The sequence below is a fragment of the Neoarius graeffei genome, chromosome 2, assembly GCF_027579695.1.
Source record: "Neoarius graeffei isolate fNeoGra1 chromosome 2, fNeoGra1.pri, whole genome shotgun sequence".
NCBI lineage: Eukaryota > Metazoa > Chordata > Actinopteri > Siluriformes > Ariidae > Neoarius > Neoarius graeffei.
Window position 1 is genome coordinate 62,046,063 of NC_083570.1, and position 20,625 is coordinate 62,066,687.

Here is a 20,625-nt window from a genome sequence, read left to right on the forward strand (position 1 = left end):
CACCTAAAGGAAAATATTCCTCATTTCTTTTTCCCTTTTAGACTTGCGTGTGTCACTAAATACCACAATGTGTTCCACAAATTGCTTGCTGTCCCATGTTAGCGTTCATTAAATTCTTGCAGACTGTGTAAATTCCAGTGTTTTTGGTTTTTTTGTTGAATTGAATCTTGTTTTTTTTTCAGCCCACAGTTGTAAAAACAAAAACAAGCAATCCAAATAATAATAATAATAATAATAATAATAATAATAATAATAATAAAAACTTCAAAGATTTTACAGCTTCCTTTTGAGCAAGGAAATGGTCACTGAACAGTCACATCAGTGGTTACTGAATATTCATAATCCGCTAAGTAATATACAACGTTCATCGTAAAACAGCAATACAAATTAACTCTGCCTCTTTGCAAGGTTTTATTTGAATAAATACATGAATATGCTTACAAGGAATGCTGGATAAACCTTTCCAGATTTGTAATGCAGTTGTCAATGTCAACCCAAAGCAGACAGCATTTGTGTCTCTCCTTTGTTTTTCTCCTTCGATACAGAGACAATCCTCATGGTTTTTCCCCCCAGCTACAAAAATCCAGCCAATCAGAGAAGGTAATCTCCTTTTCTTCTGCCTTAGCCTTTCCACACCACACCTCCCTACCTCGATTTGTCAGTCTCTCTCTCTCTCTTTCTTTCTTTCTTGGCAATAGACACAACTTCCTTCCCCAAATTGCTCCACTAGTCGAGACAGGTCTGTGGATGTTTGTACATCCCCCGGTTCTTGGGAATGACATTGACATTGGACTTACTGGAGCAATAATGAAGGCTGTAACTAGGAGCTTCTCTTTTGTCCTCCTAATCTATCTTGAGGCAACAAAAGCCATAGAAAATACTACAGGTAGGTGAACTATTTAGCTTTCCTTCATAAACTGATTATTTTATAGTTATATCATAGTGTACGGATATTCCAGATGTTCCTCACGTCAAAAAGAAACTGAAAGGGTTAAATACAACTGCAAGGCCTTTTATGTCAAGACATGCTGTCCGTTTCTCTTTAATTACACACTACATACTATGGTTTTTAGACACATACTGTGGAAAAATCAAAACGTTAGAACACAGAGAAAATTACATGTGGTAAAAAGACTGATTGAAGGTTCTTGAAATGTTACATTTGGCTCTATTTTTAGATCATGTTGGGGGACTTGAAATGGAGAATGAAGTGAAGGTTCCACTGGTGGTGAAGTCGACTTTTCACATGCATTTACAAGGCAGTCTGTTTGAAGACACTTGTGTTATCAAACCATTTCAATCAGCCACTCTTGACACATGCAACTACAACACAAGCAACCCTCTAGTCATCATTATTCACGGCTGGACGGTGAAAACGAGTTTGAAACTTTACTTCTGCTTGTCTTCTCGGGGGGGAGTGTGTGTGTGTATTAGAGGGTTTTCCATATTCTTTACATGTTTAGATACATCAGGGAGCAATTTCTGCTTCTGGAGAGCTGTCCATTACAGAAAAGCCATGAAAATAATTGACTGCTATAGAAAGGTATGCAGTAGGGAGAGAGGCACTGGCATGCTTAATTCTAAGAAAGGCAGATAAGTATGTGTTATCTACACTGTATTAATAATCATTCTATGTGCTCCACTGACCTGTGGTGATCTCTACTCCTCTTGTGTAGCTGAGTGGAAAAATGGAGGAATGGGTTTTCAAGCTTGCCATAGCCCTCAAAACCAGGCTAGAGCATGTGAACGTGCTGATCCTCGACTGGAGACCGCTGGCTTTTCAGCCATACCCAACTGCAACTAAGAACACTAGGCAGTTGGGCTTGAATGTGGCAAATCTCCTGATGTGGCTTGAGGTAAGAAATCCTGGCACTCAAAGAGTCACATACAATATCATGCTGCAGTCTCTGAAAATTGCAAAGATAAATAGGTTTTAAAGGATACCTCCACAGTGAAAGACCTAAGGTATGCTTATACTGAAATATTCGTGATCCGTTTAGTGATTCTGGTGCTAATTTGTTGGTTGATGCTGTATATTGGTTATTCCAGTGTGAAGGAAGCAGTTGTATGCCACGCTGATGTCACAGGGAGACATTTCTAGTGGAGCCCCATAGGCAAAGAGAGTAGATACATAAAGAAACCCTTTGAGTTGTTTTCTGATGGTTTTGGTCCTATGTGTCCCTGCCACCATGCCAGTGTTATAGTAATTACCAGTCATACAGACCACCTACTACTTTACTATGACCTGGATAACTGAGAATCTTCACAGACAGTCATACATACCGCCTAGTGGCCAGTGTTAATAATTGCTAACACTGGCCACTAGGCGGTGTTTAGGACTGGCAATTACTAACACTGGCCACTTGACGCTATGTATGACTGGCAATTACTAACACTGGCCACTAGGCAGTGTGTATGACTGGTAATTACAAACACTGGCCACTAGGTGGTGTTTAGGACTGGTAATTACTAACTGGCCACTAGGTGGTGTGTATGACGGGTAATTACTAACACTGGCCACTAGGCGGTGTGTATGATGGGTAATTACTAACACTGGCTACTAGGTGGTGTTTAGGACTGGTAATTACTAACACTGGCCACTAGGTGGTGTATGACTGGTAATTACTAACACTGGCCACTAGGTGGTGTGTATGATGGGTAATTACTAACACTGGCTACTAGGTGGTGTTTAGGATTGGTAATTACTAACACTGGCCACTAGGTGGTGTTTAGGACTGGTAATTACTAACACTGGCCACTAGGTGGTGTGTATGATGGGTAATTACTAACACTGGCCACTAGGTGGTGTTTAGAACTGGTAATTACTAACACTGGCCAATAGGTGGTGTGTATGACTGGCAATTACTAACATTGGCCACTAGGTAGTGTTTCGGACGTCATTACTAAACACCGCCTTGTGGCCAGTGTTTGTAATTGCCAGTCATACATACCGCCTAGTGGCCAGTGTTAGTAATTGCCAGTCCTAAACACCGCCTAGTGGCCAGTGTTAATAATTACCAGTCCTACACACCGCCTAGTGGCCAGTGTTAGTAATTACCAATCATACACACAGCCTAGTGGCCAGTGTTAGTAACTACCAGTCATACACACCGCCTAGTGGCCAGTGTTAGTAATTACCAATCATACACACCGCCTAGTGGCCAGTGTTAGTAATTGCCAGTCCTAAACACCGCCTAGTGGCCAGTGTTAGTAATTACCAGTCCTACACACCGCCTAGTGGCCAGTGTTAGTAATTACCAGTCATACACACAGCCTAGTGGCGAGTGTTAGTAATTGCCAGTCCTAAACACCGCCTAGTGGCCAGTGTGAGCTAGTAAAGAAATAAAATAAAAGAGGCTGGCTATGATATACAGTAAGAAAATTCTACAACCCAGAAACAGATGGGCGCTCCGTTTTTAGGCAGTGCCTAAATCTATATATTAGCTCAGTTACAATGGTGTTTAATAGGAGTAAAAATATCAGCAATCTCAAACATACACTATATAGCCAAAAGTATGTGGACGCCTGACCATCACACCCATATGCGAGTTTCCCAAAACTGTGCCACAAAGTTGGAAGCATCCAATTGTTTAGAATATCTTTGTATGCTGTAGCATTACAATTTTCTTTCACTGGAACTAAGTGGCCCAAATGTGTGTCTGCCCCTATGCACAAAGTGAGCTCCATGAAGACATGGTTTACCAAGATCATACCCTGACCTCAACCCCACTGAACACCTTTGGGATAAACTGGAATTCCGACTACACCCCAGGGCTTCACATCAGTGCCTGACTTCATTCATGCGCTTGTGGCTGAATGGTCAAATCCCCACAGACGTGCTCCAAAACCCAGTGGAAAGCCTTCATGGAAGAGTGGAGGTTTTTATAACATAGGGAATGAGATGTTCAACAAGCACAAATGGCTGTGATGGTCAGATATCCACAAACTTTTAGCCATATAGTGCATGATAAAAATAATGACCAGGTTTCACATTGTAGAGGAAAATCTAATTTTTAGATTTTTCTTCCGCTTTTAGTGATCTTTAGAAAGGTAAGCTTGGGGCATCGTGGCTCAGGTGGCTAAGGCGCCATACCATAAATCCAGGGACCCGGGTTCGATTCCGACCTGAGGTCATTTCCCAATCCCTCCCCGTCTCTCTCTCCCGATCATTTCCTGTCCTGTCTCTACACTGTCCTATCCAATAAAGGTGAAAAAGCCCCAAAAAAATCTTTAAAAAAGAAAGGTAAGCTTCAGACACACTGTGTCGAGGAAAAAATATAATTTTTAGAGAACTCATGCCTCTTAGATACTTAGAAGGTCAGACACTGTGTCTCATGTTTATATAGGATGAAGAATGCTGTTTGTGTTCTATTTTTTAGATGAGTAAAACGTGTACGTGCCAAGGCAGCGTGCTCTTCTCCAGGTGAAATTATTTCATTGGAGAAAGCCTCCTTGAATTCATCTTTTCAATAAATTCATATTTCTGTTTGTTTCTTTCTAACAGCCTGGAGTTTTATTACACTTTTCCACCACAATAGTTAGCTCCTAAAAACAAAAGAGAAAAGGCTTATTTTCTCACTCCTCATTTTTTGGTGATGTTCAGTGTTATACTAATGAGAAATCTAATCTAGAAGTAACAGAGACAGCAAACGTAGGACTGAAAGTTCAACACTGAATACAATACAATTCTGTGATGCAGTTGTGGCAAGTTACGGCACAGAGTTGACTTGGTTAATAAGCAATCAAGTGATGACAAACACAATGATTTTGATGGTAATATTAGCATGAATGTTGAAGGTAAAGTTACAGTGGTGCTTGAATGTTTGTGAACCCTTTAGAATTTTCTAGATTTCTGCGTAAATATGACCTAAAACATCATCAGATTTTCACACAAGTCCTAAAAGTAGATAAAGAGAACCCAGTTAAACAAATGAGACAAAAATATTATACTTGGTCATTTATTTATTGAGGAAAATGATACAATATTACATATCTGTGAGTGGCAAAAGTATGTGAACCTTTGCTTTCAGTATCTGGTGTGACCCCCTTGTGCAGCAATAACTGCAACTAAACATTTCCGGTAACTGTTGATCAGTCCTGCACACCGGCTTGGAGGAATTTTAGCCCATTCCTCTGTATAGGACAGCTTCAACTCTGGGATGTTGGTGGGTTTCCTCACATGAACTGCTCGCTTCAGGTCCTTCCACAACATTTCGATTGGATTAAGGTCAGGACTTTGACTTGGCCATTCCAAAACATTAACTTTATTCTTCTTTAACCATTCTTTGGTAGAACGACTTGTGTGCTTAGGGTTGTTGTCTTGCTGCATGACCCACCTTCTCTTGACATTCAGTTCATGGACAGATGTCCTGACATTTTCCTTTAGAATTCGCTGGTATAATTCAGAACTCATTGTTCCATCAATTAGGGCTGGGCGGTATGACCCAAAATTCATATCACGGTATAAATTGAATCTCTTCACGGTAACGGTATATATTGTGGTGTAAAACTTATAATGGAAGTGTTTCTGAATGGGTTTTGTAGTCCCTTAGCAAAGCTAAATTGATTTAAACAACAACAACAAAGCAAAGATATAATGTAATTTTTTGAGCATTTATTGCGCAAAAGAACAACAGAAGTAAGGATAGCGCCTCAGAAGTACAAAATTCTTACAAAAATAAAGGGGATATTATAAACAGTACTTCAAGTAAGAGAGGTTTTCTATCGGGCAAATGGCAAAAACAGTGAAAAGGTTCTGTAATCCAAAATAGTGCAAAAGACACCAAACATTAAATTTTCCACATCTTAAAGAACACAAAAAATAAATAGATATTCTAATCACACTACTTCAAGTACACAGACAGAACAGGCTTTTGTTCTCTTGTGCAAAAACTGTCACTGAACATTTGGTTTCATATTTCAAATTACAATCAAGCTGCAAACACAAACACTGAACTTTGGTTGCCAACGATAAGGTTTTCTTCTCTAATCCAAAATCGTGCAAAAGTTACCAAACAAATTTTCCACATCTTAAAGAACACAAAAATACAATTCTAAATAACACTACTTCAAATACCAGAACAGACTTTTTTGCTTTGTCTGTTGTGCAAAAGTGTCACTGACTGATTGAACAATATATTTTTAAGAGAGAAACACTTACAGTACACTTAGCATCTTTTCAGTAAAAAACAATAACAAAAAGCAGCATATTTCAAATTAAAATCACAAGCTGCAACACTGAACTTTAGTGTTCACTCCAGTTCACTTGCTTCCCCAAGTTCCCATCCTCTTTTATAGGTTGTTTGCCAGAAACACATCTGTCTGGAAAGGGACTATTGTCGTTGCACAAGTGTGTTGTGATGGCTCTTGTTACATTATTCCACCGTGTGGTCTTTCTGTCGTAAGGAGTACTCTTGGAAAAGGCTTGTGCAATGGAGGTCTGTTGTTGGGTCATGGGGGAAACTTTTTTCTTTCCTCCCATGTTCATAGACTGAGCTGGTGTTTGAGCCGAGCGCAGCCTCTGGCTCTCTGCATACTCGAGCACATGTTTTGATTTCAAATGGTGAAATAAATTGCTCGTGTTACCTTTGTTGGCAGTCACAGTTACTCCACACACTTTGCAGATGACATTTTTCTGCTCAACATCTGACTTTTAAACCCGAACCATGTCCAAATCACGGATGCAGCACCATTTTTTTTTTACTAGCTCCTCCTTCTCTGCCATTCCTGTGCTTGCGGCCATTTTCACACAGAGGCAGGTGTGATGACGTCATCGACGGTATGATGGCAGAGCACAAATCTCTACCGTGGTCAAATTTATATCGTTTCTACCGTCGTACCGTGTATACCGCGCAGCCCTACCATCAATGATAGCAAGCCATCCTGGCCCAGATGCAGCAAAACAGGCCCAAACCATGATACTACCACCACCATGTTTCACAGCAGGGGTGTCACTAGGCCTTTTTTACTGGGGCACGTGCCCCAGTAAAAATCAGCTGTGCCCCAGTAAGAAAATGTTGAAAGATTTTCGTAACAAATTAGTTTCTTTGGCAGATCATTTATCTACTGTAAGTTGTAGGACAGAGTGTGTTTCAAACTTCTATTGCCTCTTCTTTCTAACTAATTGTCTCATTGGTCTGGGAGTGGTCTCACTGTAAACATAGCGTGCGTGTGGCGTGCCATGAGTCCATTTAGCCTACTGGAGAGATGAGTCTACTCTTTGGATGAGTCAGAGAACAGGCTCTGGTACTGTTTAAGAAATGAGTGACAAGTTGAAATGTTCCTTGGTTAACTTTTTTCCCCTAAATTGCTTCTTTACTCTTGTGGAATGTAATACAAATGCATAATAGAAAACTTAAATCAAATACATAACAAAATTAGTTAGGTTATTCAGCTGTTTAGCTGTTCCATGAAATATTTGGCAGGTTTACTGCATATGAAAGACAATAGAGTATGTTTAAATAAACATCTTAATGCATTCTTGAACGGACTCTCCCTTTTTAACTTTACCAGTAGATGTATATCAGGAACGTTAAGGTGCATTGTGCGGGTGGGGGCATTTTGTGTGTGTCGGGGGGGGGGCAGTGCCCCAGTAAAGCTTAATTCCTAGTGACGCCCCTGTTTCACAGATGGGATAAAGTTCTTATGCTGGAATGCAGTGTTTTCCTTTCTCCAAACATAACGCTTCTCATTTAAACCAAAAAGTTCCATTTTGGTCTCATCCGTCCACAAAACATTTTTCCAATAGCCTTCTGGCTTGTCCACATGATCTTTAGCAAACTGCAGACGAGCAGCAGTGTTCTTTTTGGAGAGCAGTGGATTTCTCCTTGCAACCCAGCCATGCACACCATTATTGTTCTGTGTTCTCCTGATGGTGGACTCATGAACATTAACATTAGCCAATGTGAGAGAGGCCTTCAGTTGCTTAGAAGTTATCCTGGGGTCCTTTGTGACCTCACCAACTATTACATGCCTTGCTCTTGGAGTGATCTTTGTTGGCGACCACTCCTGGCGAGGGTAACAATGGTCTTGAATTTCCTCCATTTGTACACAATCTGTCTGACTGTGGATTGGTGGAGTCCAAACTCTTTAGAGATGGTTTTGTAACCTTTTCCAGCCTGATGAGCATCAACAACGCTTATTCTGAGGTCCTCAGAAATCTCCTTTGTTCGTGCCATGATGCACTTCCACAAACATGTGTTGTGAAGATCAGACTTTGATAGATCCCTGTTCTTTAAATAAAACAGGGTGCCCACTCACACCTGATTGTCATCCCATTGATTGAAAACACCTGACTCTCATTTCACCTTCAAATTAACTGCTAATCCCAGAGGTTCACATACTTTTGCCACTCACAGATATGTAATATTGGATCATTTTCCTCAATAAATAAATGACCAAGTATAATATTTTTGTCTCATTTGTTTAACTGGGTTCTCTTTATCTACTTTTAGGACTTGTGTGAAAATCTGATGATGTTTTAGGTCATATTTATGCAGAAATGTAGAAAATTCTAAAGGGTTCACAAACTTTCAAGCACCACTGTATATACAGTACATGCATGAGGAAGTAAGAGAGCCAGAGAGACTAAAGGACTAAAGGGCTGCTCCATCACCATCCGATAAACCATGTGAAAATACACTCATGTCAATGAAAGAAGTTTAAAAGGAAAAGTCAATAATTAATTTATGAAACAAATATTGGACATGACTGTTAATAAACAATTATTCGCAATAGGTGAAGTGAATATCAGTAATAACTGATACAAAGTCGAGGCTATTATTCACCAATATTCACTGAGCTTGAGGTGGATAATTGTTTTAGTATAAATACACAGGTCATTATTTAAATTTTTTTTTAAATCATATTTAAAAAATCATTTATTTCAAACTTCAAAAGCAACATGCAAATGTAATAAAGGCGCAGCACAAACTTGTGTCACTTATCTATGCGACTCACATAAAATACTTTGTTTTGAAATAGATAAAATAAATCACAATTCTGCTTTACCTTTGAATAGCTTTAGACCAAACTTTATAGCATCTTTAGTGCTTTTAGGAACAGCATTTTCTTTCATGATTTGTAATTCTTCCTCACTTATGGTGATGAAGCAATTGGCCGCCATTTTGCCAACTCATTCGAGGCAATTATCGAGAAATAGTCCAAATTTCTTAACCAATCAGCATGCACGATTTTCTATAAATCACCTCCGTATTTATAATAATTAAACATATAAATTGTGCAGACTGGATTTTTTTTTCCTGTTTGAGCTACCATAATACCAGAGATTTTGTGTAATCAATCACACAAAAATGTTCCCATTATTAAGGTTGGTGAACTATCAATACTTTTGTCTAACCATAAAATATAATAATGTAGATTTTTAATTTAATCAGGATTTGAACTTAATCAAGATACAAAGAATAAAAACAAAAAAATGGGCTATTGGATCATACATTGAATGATTTAGTGTTAAATATTCAGTATCATTATAACCTTCATCTCAGTGATGCTAGTCTGTAGCATTAATCAGCCCCCTGCTGCTCAAATTTCCTGTTGGTAAAAAAACATCTTCCGGTCCTCGATACTGAGCAAGTACACACACACTTTTGACAAAATGTAAGCGGTATAAGAGGTGTGATGTACTGTATTTTAACTACATTATCACCTCACAACAGGGGTACCATATTAAAGCAAGCTTTAACATGCCTGATTTATCACAATTAAGCACGATTACCCTTCTCTTCTCAACAGGAGACCACTCAGCTCTCCATGGATAAGGTGCACCTGATTGGTTTCAGTTTAGGAGCACATGCAGCTGGATTTGTAGGAAGCCATTTTAAAAAAGCCAGAAAGCTGGGCCGCATAACAGGTAGCCTTCTTTCTTCTTAAGGTACATACAATTCAGATCAGGAAAGATCTAAACACAAGGGACCTTTAGTTAAAACAAGCAAAAAGCAATGTGTGCTAATGAAAGTTCAGTGAGGTATCAATGAAGAAATATTATTTTCACATGGAAACAATACCAAATCCAGACAAGACTGTAAACCACATGATGGATGGAGTGCTGTGCACAAGAAGTTGCAAGTAAACCATGTTCTATCACCACCCTGATGGCACAGATTTGCTTCAAAATGAAAACTCCTGAACAATAGTCAACAATTTGTTTATTTATGAATAAAATTACTTTGGTCTTGTTAAATGGCCTTGAAGTTCTGATCAAAGAATTCCAGTTCCAGATGTTCCTCTTTAAACATTTCCCAACAGTATGGCGGAAAACAGTAGTTTTTACCTTTCCCACACAGCTCTCATGGATGAAGACACTGAATAAAAAGCCCAAATATAGGCAGGAAAAAAGCGAACTCAAAACACATTACTTTCAGCTCATTTACAATTAAGGAGACACCAGAATCATCTCTTTGGGAACATACAGTATGTGATAACGCATGCTTTAAAGCCAGAGAATGGAAACCACAAATGACTTTTCTTTTAAAGAATAGCCTGAGGTGTATGAGTATGCTGACTAATGAAAGGTTTCACTTTAATTTGATTTACATGTAAGAGAGAAGATAAAATAGATTTTTTTTTATTGCTCGTGTAATTTCTTGACTGCTTGGAGAACGAAAGAAGGACATTGCATTCTCTCCAGCTATTTATTATATGAAAAGGAAAGAAACAAATATCATATCACTCTCTGTATGAGTTCAGGGGAAAAATACACATGTAGTCTGTTCTAAAATCAGATGATGTTGTTTATAAAGGTAAGTTCAAATTCCAAAACAGACATACCTGTGACCTGATAAGAGACTGTAATATATAACTGACTCCTTCTGGGCAGGTCTGGATCCTGCAGGTCCCAACTTTGAGGGAGTTCCTGCTTCTGACAGGCTGTCTCCTGATGATGCCAAGTTTGTAGACGTCATTCACACCTTTGCTAAGTCCAGCATTGGGTTGGCAGTGGGAATCCATCAGCCTGTTGGACATGTTGACTTCTACCCAAACGGAGGCTACTTCCAGCCCGGCTGTCACATGTCAGACATATATAACAACATTTACCAATACGGACTGGAAGGTATAGCAGATTACTGTGAAGTGCATCATTCACACAGTCATAGAAAACATCTTGACAGAGTGTAACTGGTGTGATGTACCTACTGTATTTTAACTCTCTTATCACCTCATAACAGGGGTTCCAAAGACTATAAAATGCGCTCACCAGCGAGCTGTCCACCTTTTCATCGAATCCTTGTTGAACACGGACCAACAGATGACAGCTTACCGCTGTCGAAATGACCATGCATTTAACCAAGGTCTGTGTCTGGACTGCAAAAAGGATCGCTGTAATACTCTGGGCTATGATGTTAGACAGGTGTACACTAGAGGCAATAGCAAAGGTTTCTATCTGAAGACTGGTCCTCAAACACCATTTAAAGGTCAGTGTGTTAACTCAATATTATTTTACCCCAGGATTTGTCTCAAGGGCGGCACGGTGGTGTAATGGTTAGTGCTGTCGCCTCACAGCAAGGAGGTCGGGGTTCGAGCCCCATGGCTGGCGAGGGCCTTTCTGTGTGGAGTTTGCATGTTCTCCCCGTGTCCGCGTGGGTTTCCTCCGGGTGCTCCGGTTTCCCCCACAGTCCACAGACATGCAGGTTAGGTTAACTGGTGACTCTAAATTGAGCGTAGGTGTGAATGTGAGTGTGAATGGTTGTCTGTGTCTATGTGTCAGCCCTGTGATGACCTGGCGACTTGTCCAGGGTGTACCCTGCCTTTCGCCCGTAGTCAGCTGGGATAGGCTCCAGCTTGCCTGCGACCCTGTAGAACAGGATAAAGCGGCTAGAGATGATGAGATGAGATTTGTCTCAAGGTTGTGATTTTCTGCTGTTAAGGATTTTTAAGTTTTGGGTAAGGTTTGTGAATGTATTTGAATACTGTAATGGAATGCACACAAATCCTCCAGAACTTTCAAGCTAATCTCTACACTCATCTCATCTCATTATCTGTAGCCGCTTTATCCTGTTCTACAGGGTCGCAGGCAAGCTGGAGCCTATCCCAGCTGACTACGGGCGAAAGGCGGGGTACACCCTGGACAAATCACCAGGTCATCACAGGGCTGGCACATAGACACAGACAACCATTCACACTCACATTCACACCTACGGTCAATTTAGAGTCACCAGTTAACTGTGGGGGAAACCGGAGCACCCGGAGGAAACCCACGCGGACACGGGGAGAACATGCAAACTCCGCACAGAAAGGCCCTCGCCGGCCACGAGGCTCGAACCCGGACCTTCTTGCTGTGAGGTGACAGCGCTAACCACTACACCACCGTGCCGCCTAAATCTCTACACTATCAGAGAAAAAATAATAATTTATATATATATATATATATATATATATATATATATATATATATATATATATATATATATTTTTTTTTTTTTCCATTCCTTCTCAGAGGGGTATTACTCTCAAGTGCATGTAGCACACTTTTTAATGATCTTTTAGAGTAATAGTTTAAAAAGGTACACTCTCAGAAGATAAAGTACATTATTGTACCTCTAGGGGTACAATGGCTTGGCATTGGGGCAGTACCCTCTAAGGCAGGGGTTCTCAACCTTTCCTGCTTCGAGGCCCACCTATTCATACTTGTAACGAGTCAGAGCCCATTAAATAAGATCCCCAATTATTTTGGCTCATCTATTCTATTACAATCTAATAATCTATTGTAACGTGTTTAACATAATGCAACATCACTCCCTGTTACAGATGGGAGCCCAGGAATTAAATAAATGCAATAAAAACAAACTGTTTTTAATTGTAGGTTTTGTATTTAAAATTGTACAGATGTCCCAGAATCCAAACCATGCATGCAGGGCATTCTCGGTCAAAAGGAATTAATGATCCAAAAGTGGAGTCTGGTACATTAACACAAGAACTTATTGCCATGTTTGTGTACAGAAAACAAGCAAGTTATTAAAACCAAGAAGTACACTCAAAAGAAGTGGCTATAGAAACCACTCAATGGGATAGATTTTTACACGCTAACGAAGGATTTTTCATACAAGTTGGAAAATGATCCATCCATTGAGTTCCCCGACATCTCAAACTACCTGGTGCTGCAGACATCGTTCTACACGGACAAGCAGATGAAAACCTGGAAGAGCATGGAGGAGTACAACTTTTTATATGCGGCTGCGTTAAAGATCTGGGGATCAGGACACTACAAGATAGACGACGGTAGATGGATCTAAGTGCAGGAAGTGTGTTTATTAGCAGGCGTGATATTTACAAAAGCAAACCAGAAAGCAGAATATTTAAAGTGTTATAAACGTGGCTAGAAACAAACGTGACAGTGATAATAATGCTTCGCAAAGCCTCTGTGAAAACAGTGTCCACACCTATGCGTGCTGATTGCGCTCAAATCAGTATCAAGCATTTCCCATGCGCACGCACAATGCGCTTTGTGAGTGCACATGGCCGCTCGAGCGCGCAAAGGCGTGACAGTCAAGCGTTCACCTGCTGTGTGACCACAACTTTTAGCTCACGTGCATATCGCCACCAAAACACCTCATTTTCATCGATAACCCATCGCAAAGCATTGTGAGCTGTAGCATGACCGTAGCTCAATGAGGCGGATGTGATGTCGGATGCAACCCAGCAATTGTACCCTACTATGAGTAAAAAATAATAATAATAAATGTACTTCAAATAAAAATAAATTAAAATGAATTAAAAAAAATTTTTTAAACCACGGCCCACTACATGGCGCCTCTAGATGGGCTGTGGCCCAGTGGTTGAGAAACCCTGCTCTAAGGTACTTATTTGTACTCTTTATATACTGCTTGGGAACATAAATATGTACCTTTTTGGCCCTGAAAAGGTACACATAGTTACCTTGAGGTCCAATAATGAGCCCTAGGGGGTACATTAGTGTAGACTGTACCATGGGGGACAGAAAAGGACTCCTACTGTATCCCTATTTCTGACAGTGTACAAAAGTGGTCCTCAAGGTTCAATTATTCAAAAGGTACACAACATTGTGTAAAACATACACTAAAGGTATACAAAATATATACTCTTGATGGCACCACTCCAGTGACAAAAGGTTTTGTGCTTTTCTTAGAGTATACTGTATCTGTGGTGCACATATAATTACCATTAAAATTTTGAACACATTTCGCTGCACTTCAAAAAGGACACACACACTTTTTACTCAAGTCTCATTTTTGTGGAAGTCCAAAGGCTGTAGTTCAACCATCTCAAACATTTATGTGAAACACGTTTTTTTACTTTAAAAATATTTCAGCCTAAGGTATCAGTAAATTAAAATTCTGTCCTTTTTTTTTTTTTTAACCAGAATTTTTGTTATTTTAATGGACGTGTTTGAACATTGGGTAAAACTGGTTAAAAACTGTTAGAGTATTCCATTAAGGTTGGTTGGTTTGTTGATGTTGGAAGTTTTTTCCACATTTTTTTGCATTTATGACACCTTTCTGTTTTTCCCACACAGTCTATCACTACCAGATTAAGGTCCTGGTGATGAATCTGATCGAGCAGGTCAAAGCTTCTGTCTCCATTGCTCTTATTGGAAGTGAAGGAGAGAGCCAGTATATCCCTATTACTCTGTATGTACATTTCAAGTTGCCCTCTACAGTATGTAACAAAGTGGTGTAATAAATTTATATGCTTTACCTTTTAACTAGCTCAATTTCCACCATCTAGTTACATAAAGCAGACGCAAAGAAAACAGAGACGTAATTTTCACCAAATCAGGAATTTAGTGAATTGGTCAATAACAAATAATAATAATCTCATCTCATTATCTCTAGCCGCTTTATCCTGTTCTACAGGGTCACAGGCAAGCTGGAGCCTATCCCAGCTGACTACGGGCGATAGGCGGGGTACACCCTGGACAAGTCGCCAGGTCATCACAGGGCTGACACATAGACACAGACAACCATTCACACTCACATTCACACCTACGCTCAATTTAGAGTCACCAGTTAACCTAACCTGCATGTCTTTGGACTGTGGGGGAAACCGGAGCACCCGGAGGAAACCCACGCGGACACGGGGAGAACATGAAAACCCCGCACAGAAAGGCCCTCACCAGCCACGGGGCTCAAACCCGGACCTTCTTGCTGTGAGGTGACAGCGCTAACCACTACACCACCGTGCCGCTAATAATAATAATAATGAAATTGACTGGAAGCAGCTGTAGAAGTAATAAACAGTTAAGAACAACACTTATTTTAAAAAAAATTGACAAAGTATCATCACAAAAGACAACACTGATTTCCAGCAGATGGTGTTCCCTGAGCTCACCACTAGGGGTAGTTGACAGTTCAAAGTGTTTATTGTCATATGCACAGTAAGGACATGTCCACTTGCACAATGAAATTCTTAGTTTGCTGTCCACCATGAATGCCAATTACAAATAAATAAATAGGTGGAAGTAGTAATACAAAGTAAAGGCAATATAGTGCAAAAATCAAAGCAAAGCAAAAGAAACAAAAACACCCAGTATAGTACAAAATAAAGGTAAATGTAGTGCAAAATAGGTAGAGTAATACAAAAATAAAGCAATGATCAGACGTAGCAGCAGAAGGGCAGTAATGTGCGAATGTGCAAACAATGTAATCAGATGTAAACAATCAAGGAACAGCAGAAAAAGGGGCAGTAATGTGCAAACAAATGTAAAGAGATGTAAACAGTCAAGGACAGTTTACAGGGAGGTAGTCCATGGTTATAGACTCCTGTCAGTTGTTCAGGAGTCTGATGGCGGTGGGAAAGAAAGAGTTCTTTCTTCTGACAATCTTACATTTCAGACTTCTGTACCTCCGGCCTGAGGGTAGGAGTGTGAATAGTTCGTGCTGGGGGTGGGTGGGGTCTTTGAGGATGGAGGCAGCTCTCTTGTGGACTCTGTGGTGGTAGATGCTCTGCAGAGAGGGCAGTGGAGTTTTGGTGATCCTCTCAGCAGTCTTCACCACCCTCTGCAGGCGTTTGCGGTCCATTGCTGTAGTGCTGCCGTACCACACAGTGATGCAGTTGGTCAGGATGCTCTCAATCACGCAGCTGTAGAAGTTGCTGAGGATCTTGGGTGACATACCAAACTTCCTCAGCCTCCTCAGAAAGTACAGACACTGTTGAGCCTTCCTAACCAGCTGTGTGGTGTTATGTGTCCATGTGAGGTCCTCATTGATGTGAACACCCAGGTATTTGAAGCTGCTCACCCTCTCCACATCAAGCTCCTGGATGAACAGTGGCCGATGAGGTCTCCTCTCCTTCCTCATGTCCACTGTCATCTCCTTCATCTTGTCTGTGTTGAGGGTGAGGTTGTTGTCCTCACACCATGACACCAGACTGGCCACCTCCCTCCTGTAGGCCGTTTCGTCACCGCCAGTGATGCGTCCTATCACCGTGGTGTCGTCCGTGAACTTCAGGATGATGTTGCCCTTGTGGGAGGCGACACAGCCATGGGTGAACAGAGTATAGAGGATGGGGCTGAGGACGCATCCCTGTGGGGTGCCAATGTTTGTGATGATGCTGGATGAAGTCCTATTACCAATCCTGACAGTCTGGGGCCTGCCAGTCAGGAAGTCGAGGAGCCAGTCATAGAGGGTGGGGTGCAAACCAAGTGTGGATTGTTTATAGATGAGTTTGTGGGGGATGACAGTGTTGAAGGCAGAGCTGTAGTCAACAAAGAGCATCCTGATGTAAGAGGATTACTCATACTGTGCTCAACACTGCAACTGTGAGAAGATAGTGACTAAAGTGCGCCGGCCGTCGCACATCAACACACACACACACACACACACACACACAGAGTGAAAAAGATTTCTAGCAGCTAATCTCCATCCTCCACCAAACAGCACGCTGCAGCAGGTATTCAGGCTCTAGTCACTGAAAACAGGGAACACAAGAGATGGGGCAGTGAAGCTTTCTGATCCAGTGAAGGTTCAAATTCTTCGTGTGCAACCACATGACAAAAATAGTGTGATGTATGCATCCGCCGCCATATTGGATGATATACAAATCCAGAATGCCGTCTTTTGATATTCTAATTATTCTTGTTTTTATATGAATGTTAGCGTGCTAACCTTAGCATGTTCGCATGCTAGATGTTAACTATTAGCATGCTAGCTGTTAGCTAATTAACCTCAGCATGGTAACATGCTCAGAACTTGTTAGCCTTAGCATGTGAGCATGCTAGCTGTTACCATGTTCGCCATTAACATATTAGAACGCTAGCTGTTTACATGTTAAGCCTTAGCATCTTAGCATGCTAGCTGTTTATATGTTAGCCTTAGCATGTTAGCATGCTAGCTGTTACCATGTTTGCAATTAACATATTAGAATGCTAGCTGTTTACATGTTAGCCTTAGTATGCTAGCTGTTTACATGTTAGCATGCTAGCTGTTTACATGCTAGCCGTAGCATGTTAGTATGCTAGCTGTTACCATGTTCGACATTAACATATTAGAATGCTAGCTGTTTGCATGTTAAGCCTTAGCATGCTAGCTGTTACCATGTTTGCCATTAACATATTAGAATGCTAGCTGTTTATATGTTAGCCTTAGCATGTTAGCATGCTAGCTGTTACCATGTTTGCAATTAACATATTAGAATGCTAGCTGTTTACATGTTAGCCTTAGTATGCTAGCTGTTTACATGTTAGCATGCTAGCTGTTTACATGCTAGCCTTAGCATGTTAGTATGCTAGCTGTTACCATGTTCGCCATTAACATATTAGAATGCTAGCTTTTTACATGTTAAGCCTTAGCATGTTAGCATGCTAGCTGTTACCATGTTTGCCATTAACATATTAGAATGCTAGCTGTTTACATGTTAGCCTTAGCATGTTAGCATGATAACTGTTCTGCTGCAGCCCAGCAAGCATACTTTGCATTCTCTCTGTGGAAATGCAGTCTAGTTTTTATATTATTAACCCAACAAACCTTTACATTTCAAAAAATTAAAAAGTCTTTGGTAAAATAGAGTACAGACAGTCCAAAAGCATGCAATAAAAACATCACAAAACAAGTAGTACTATTTTATGCTAATTCTAGTTCCTTTCCATAGACAAAGTAAAATCTCTCTAATCAAAAGGAACACTTGATGGAGATAAATTACACAAGGCACAGCACACTTTGGCAAAGTTAAATCAGCTTCCAATATTTTTTTCTTAAAATCCACAAGTCATATCTCTGTTGCACGGCTCCATTTGAGATATTTGTAACCCACTGAGTTCCATCTTTCAGTGTGCGTCTCTACTGGGAGGGTTTCTGGCACAATTTCATTTGACTCCGGTACGTCTGTAAACAAAAAGTGCATTCGTAAAACGAAGTTACTGGAACGGCATCACTAATCTCTCACCTGGTAAAGCTGACCCACATTGTGTCCAAACTCGCTAAGGTTTGCGCTGCTTCTAATCTGGCTTTCCTGGCAGATCTTTCATTTATCCTGTTGCTTCTCGATACTGTGAGATGAGTTTTCATCTTGAGCTTATTGTGTCACAATTTGAGTCTTGGTGCCCAATCTGGATTTGTTTTATCGCGTAGGTTTGCTGGTGTTCCTGCAAGGCGAGAAGCAGAGCATTTGCGCTAAAGCTCAAAAGTTCAATTTAATCAGCAGAAAACACAGCTTTAATTAGCAATGAACTCTTACCAGATATAAAGTGGTCACCACACACAGGGGTGTAATTAGCTTTTTCCTCAGTTAAGTCCTTACGATTTATGTTTTTCAACTACAGCACATGACGTTCTCTGGACAGTTCTTCATCAGTTTTGTCGCCGTTTTTAATTATTTTGGGAATTCTGAAGAACTGTTTCTTTTTGTCTCACACAGCATTATTACCACAATTATATTCCACACACAAAGTAGGCATCATCTTTCTCCAAAGGCAATGAAATCAAAAGAAAATCACGAAGCGCCGCTATCTTGCCGTGTCCGAAATTGCTCACTCGTTCCCTACTCCCTATATAGGGAATTACTATATAGAGGACTATATAGTGAGCTCATTGGTCAAATGAAAAAAAAAAAAACACTTTTGGACACTACTCCGTCACGCTGGTATTTACGTCATTACTGTCGCACAATTAAAACGTCCACATCAGTCGGCTGGTGGGTTTTCAAAATAATAAATACATGCATGTATTTTTGTGATATATTATACTGAGCGTCTTTCCCACATTTATAAATACAAAGTGCCTGCGTCTTTTACTAATCTTTTAATCGCCTCCACACAAGACATCCACTTACACAACCGCAGTGATGGGAAACTGTTTAACCTGGCCCAACTGAGAGCCAAGACCAAAGTTCGCACAGTCCTGATCAGAGACCTGTTGTTTGCCGACGACGCAGCATTGACCACACACGTCGAGCACAAGCTACAACAGATGATCAAGCAGTTTGCACATGCTTGTAGGGAGTTTGCGCTGACCATCAGCACTAAGAAAACTGTTGTCATGGGTCAAGACGTTCCCAAGCCACCCCGTCATCACCATTGGCACGGAAGTGCTTGAAGTGACATCACTTCACATATCTTGGTTCAACTGTCACTAATAATCTGTCTCTAGATAAGGAAATCGACAGACGGATAGCCAGGGCTGCAGGCGTGATGACTCAACTTGGTAAGAGAGTGTAGAACAATAACCACTTGACACTAAACACAAAACTTAGTGTATCGATTGTGCATTCTCAGCACGCTGCTGTACGGCAGTGAGTCTTGGACCACATATGCCAGACAAGAAAACCACCTTGAAAGTGTTTACCTACGCTGCTTGAGGCACATCCTTGGTATTTCATTGAGGGACAGGGACAACATCACTGTTTTGGAGCGTTCCGGCTCCCTGAGTATGCATCTCCTCCTTTGCCAGCGACGTCTACGCATGTATTCAGAATGAAGGATGGGCGCATCCCGAAGGACATCTTGTAAGGTGAACTAGCTATAGGAAATCACCCAGTAGGATGCCCAGCACTGCACTTCAGGGATGTTTGCAAACGTGACCTGAAGTGCACCGACATAGACCCGGCCAGTTGGGAACAGCTCACGGTAAACCACAGTGGATGGCATTATGCAGTCAAGGCCGGTCTAGCAACGGGCCAGGCAAAACGCAACAAGCAGCTTGAGGTAAAGAGACAGAAACAAAAAGAGAGACAAACCCAGAACCTTTCTACTTTCATATGTCCCAACTGTGGCTGGAACTGTCATGCAAGGATAGGACTGACAAGTCACACAAGACGTTGCCCACGGCCATGACACCAGAGTGCTACCATCATCTCTCAAGATGGAAGGATGCCTATGCTATGCTATGCTATGCATCTTTCAGTTTTTTTTTTATCAAGGCTGAATACTTTCCTCTTTGTCGCTGCCTTTTATTAAATCAAATTTGAGATTTTTAATTTGATTTCTTTCAGTGCGACCACAAGGCATGATGGGATATATTGCTTTGGACAGTGACCATCGGTTGTACACTATTTTTCGTGATACATTGTGGGATACGGTGTAAATAATCCTCACTAAGGCTTCGGACAGCACCACAAAATGGCGTCCTCACTATAGTGAGTTTGGAGCGATTTCGGACACAAGGTTGGTTGTTGTTATCATCCAACACAGTGGACTTC

At 40.8% G+C, this 20,625-nt stretch overlaps 1 protein-coding gene across 1 annotated transcript in view; it reads left to right on the forward strand.

The window, feature by feature from the left end:
• The first annotated feature begins 697 nt into the window (after positions 1-697).
• The window catches only part of LOC132881763 (hepatic triacylglycerol lipase), a 29,008-nt gene continuing 9,080 nt past the window's right edge, over positions 698-20,625 (forward strand). The window contains exons 1-7 of the mRNA XM_060914614.1: positions 698-886; positions 1,179-1,369; positions 1,677-1,856; positions 9,754-9,871; positions 10,838-11,071; positions 11,187-11,432; positions 14,510-14,624. Coding sequence (XP_060770597.1) covers positions 748-886; positions 1,179-1,369; positions 1,677-1,856; positions 9,754-9,871; positions 10,838-11,071; positions 11,187-11,432; positions 14,510-14,624 — 1,223 coding nt within the window. The 5' untranslated portion in view covers positions 698-747. The remainder of the gene's footprint in view (positions 887-1,178; positions 1,370-1,676; positions 1,857-9,753; positions 9,872-10,837; positions 11,072-11,186; positions 11,433-14,509; positions 14,625-20,625) is intronic.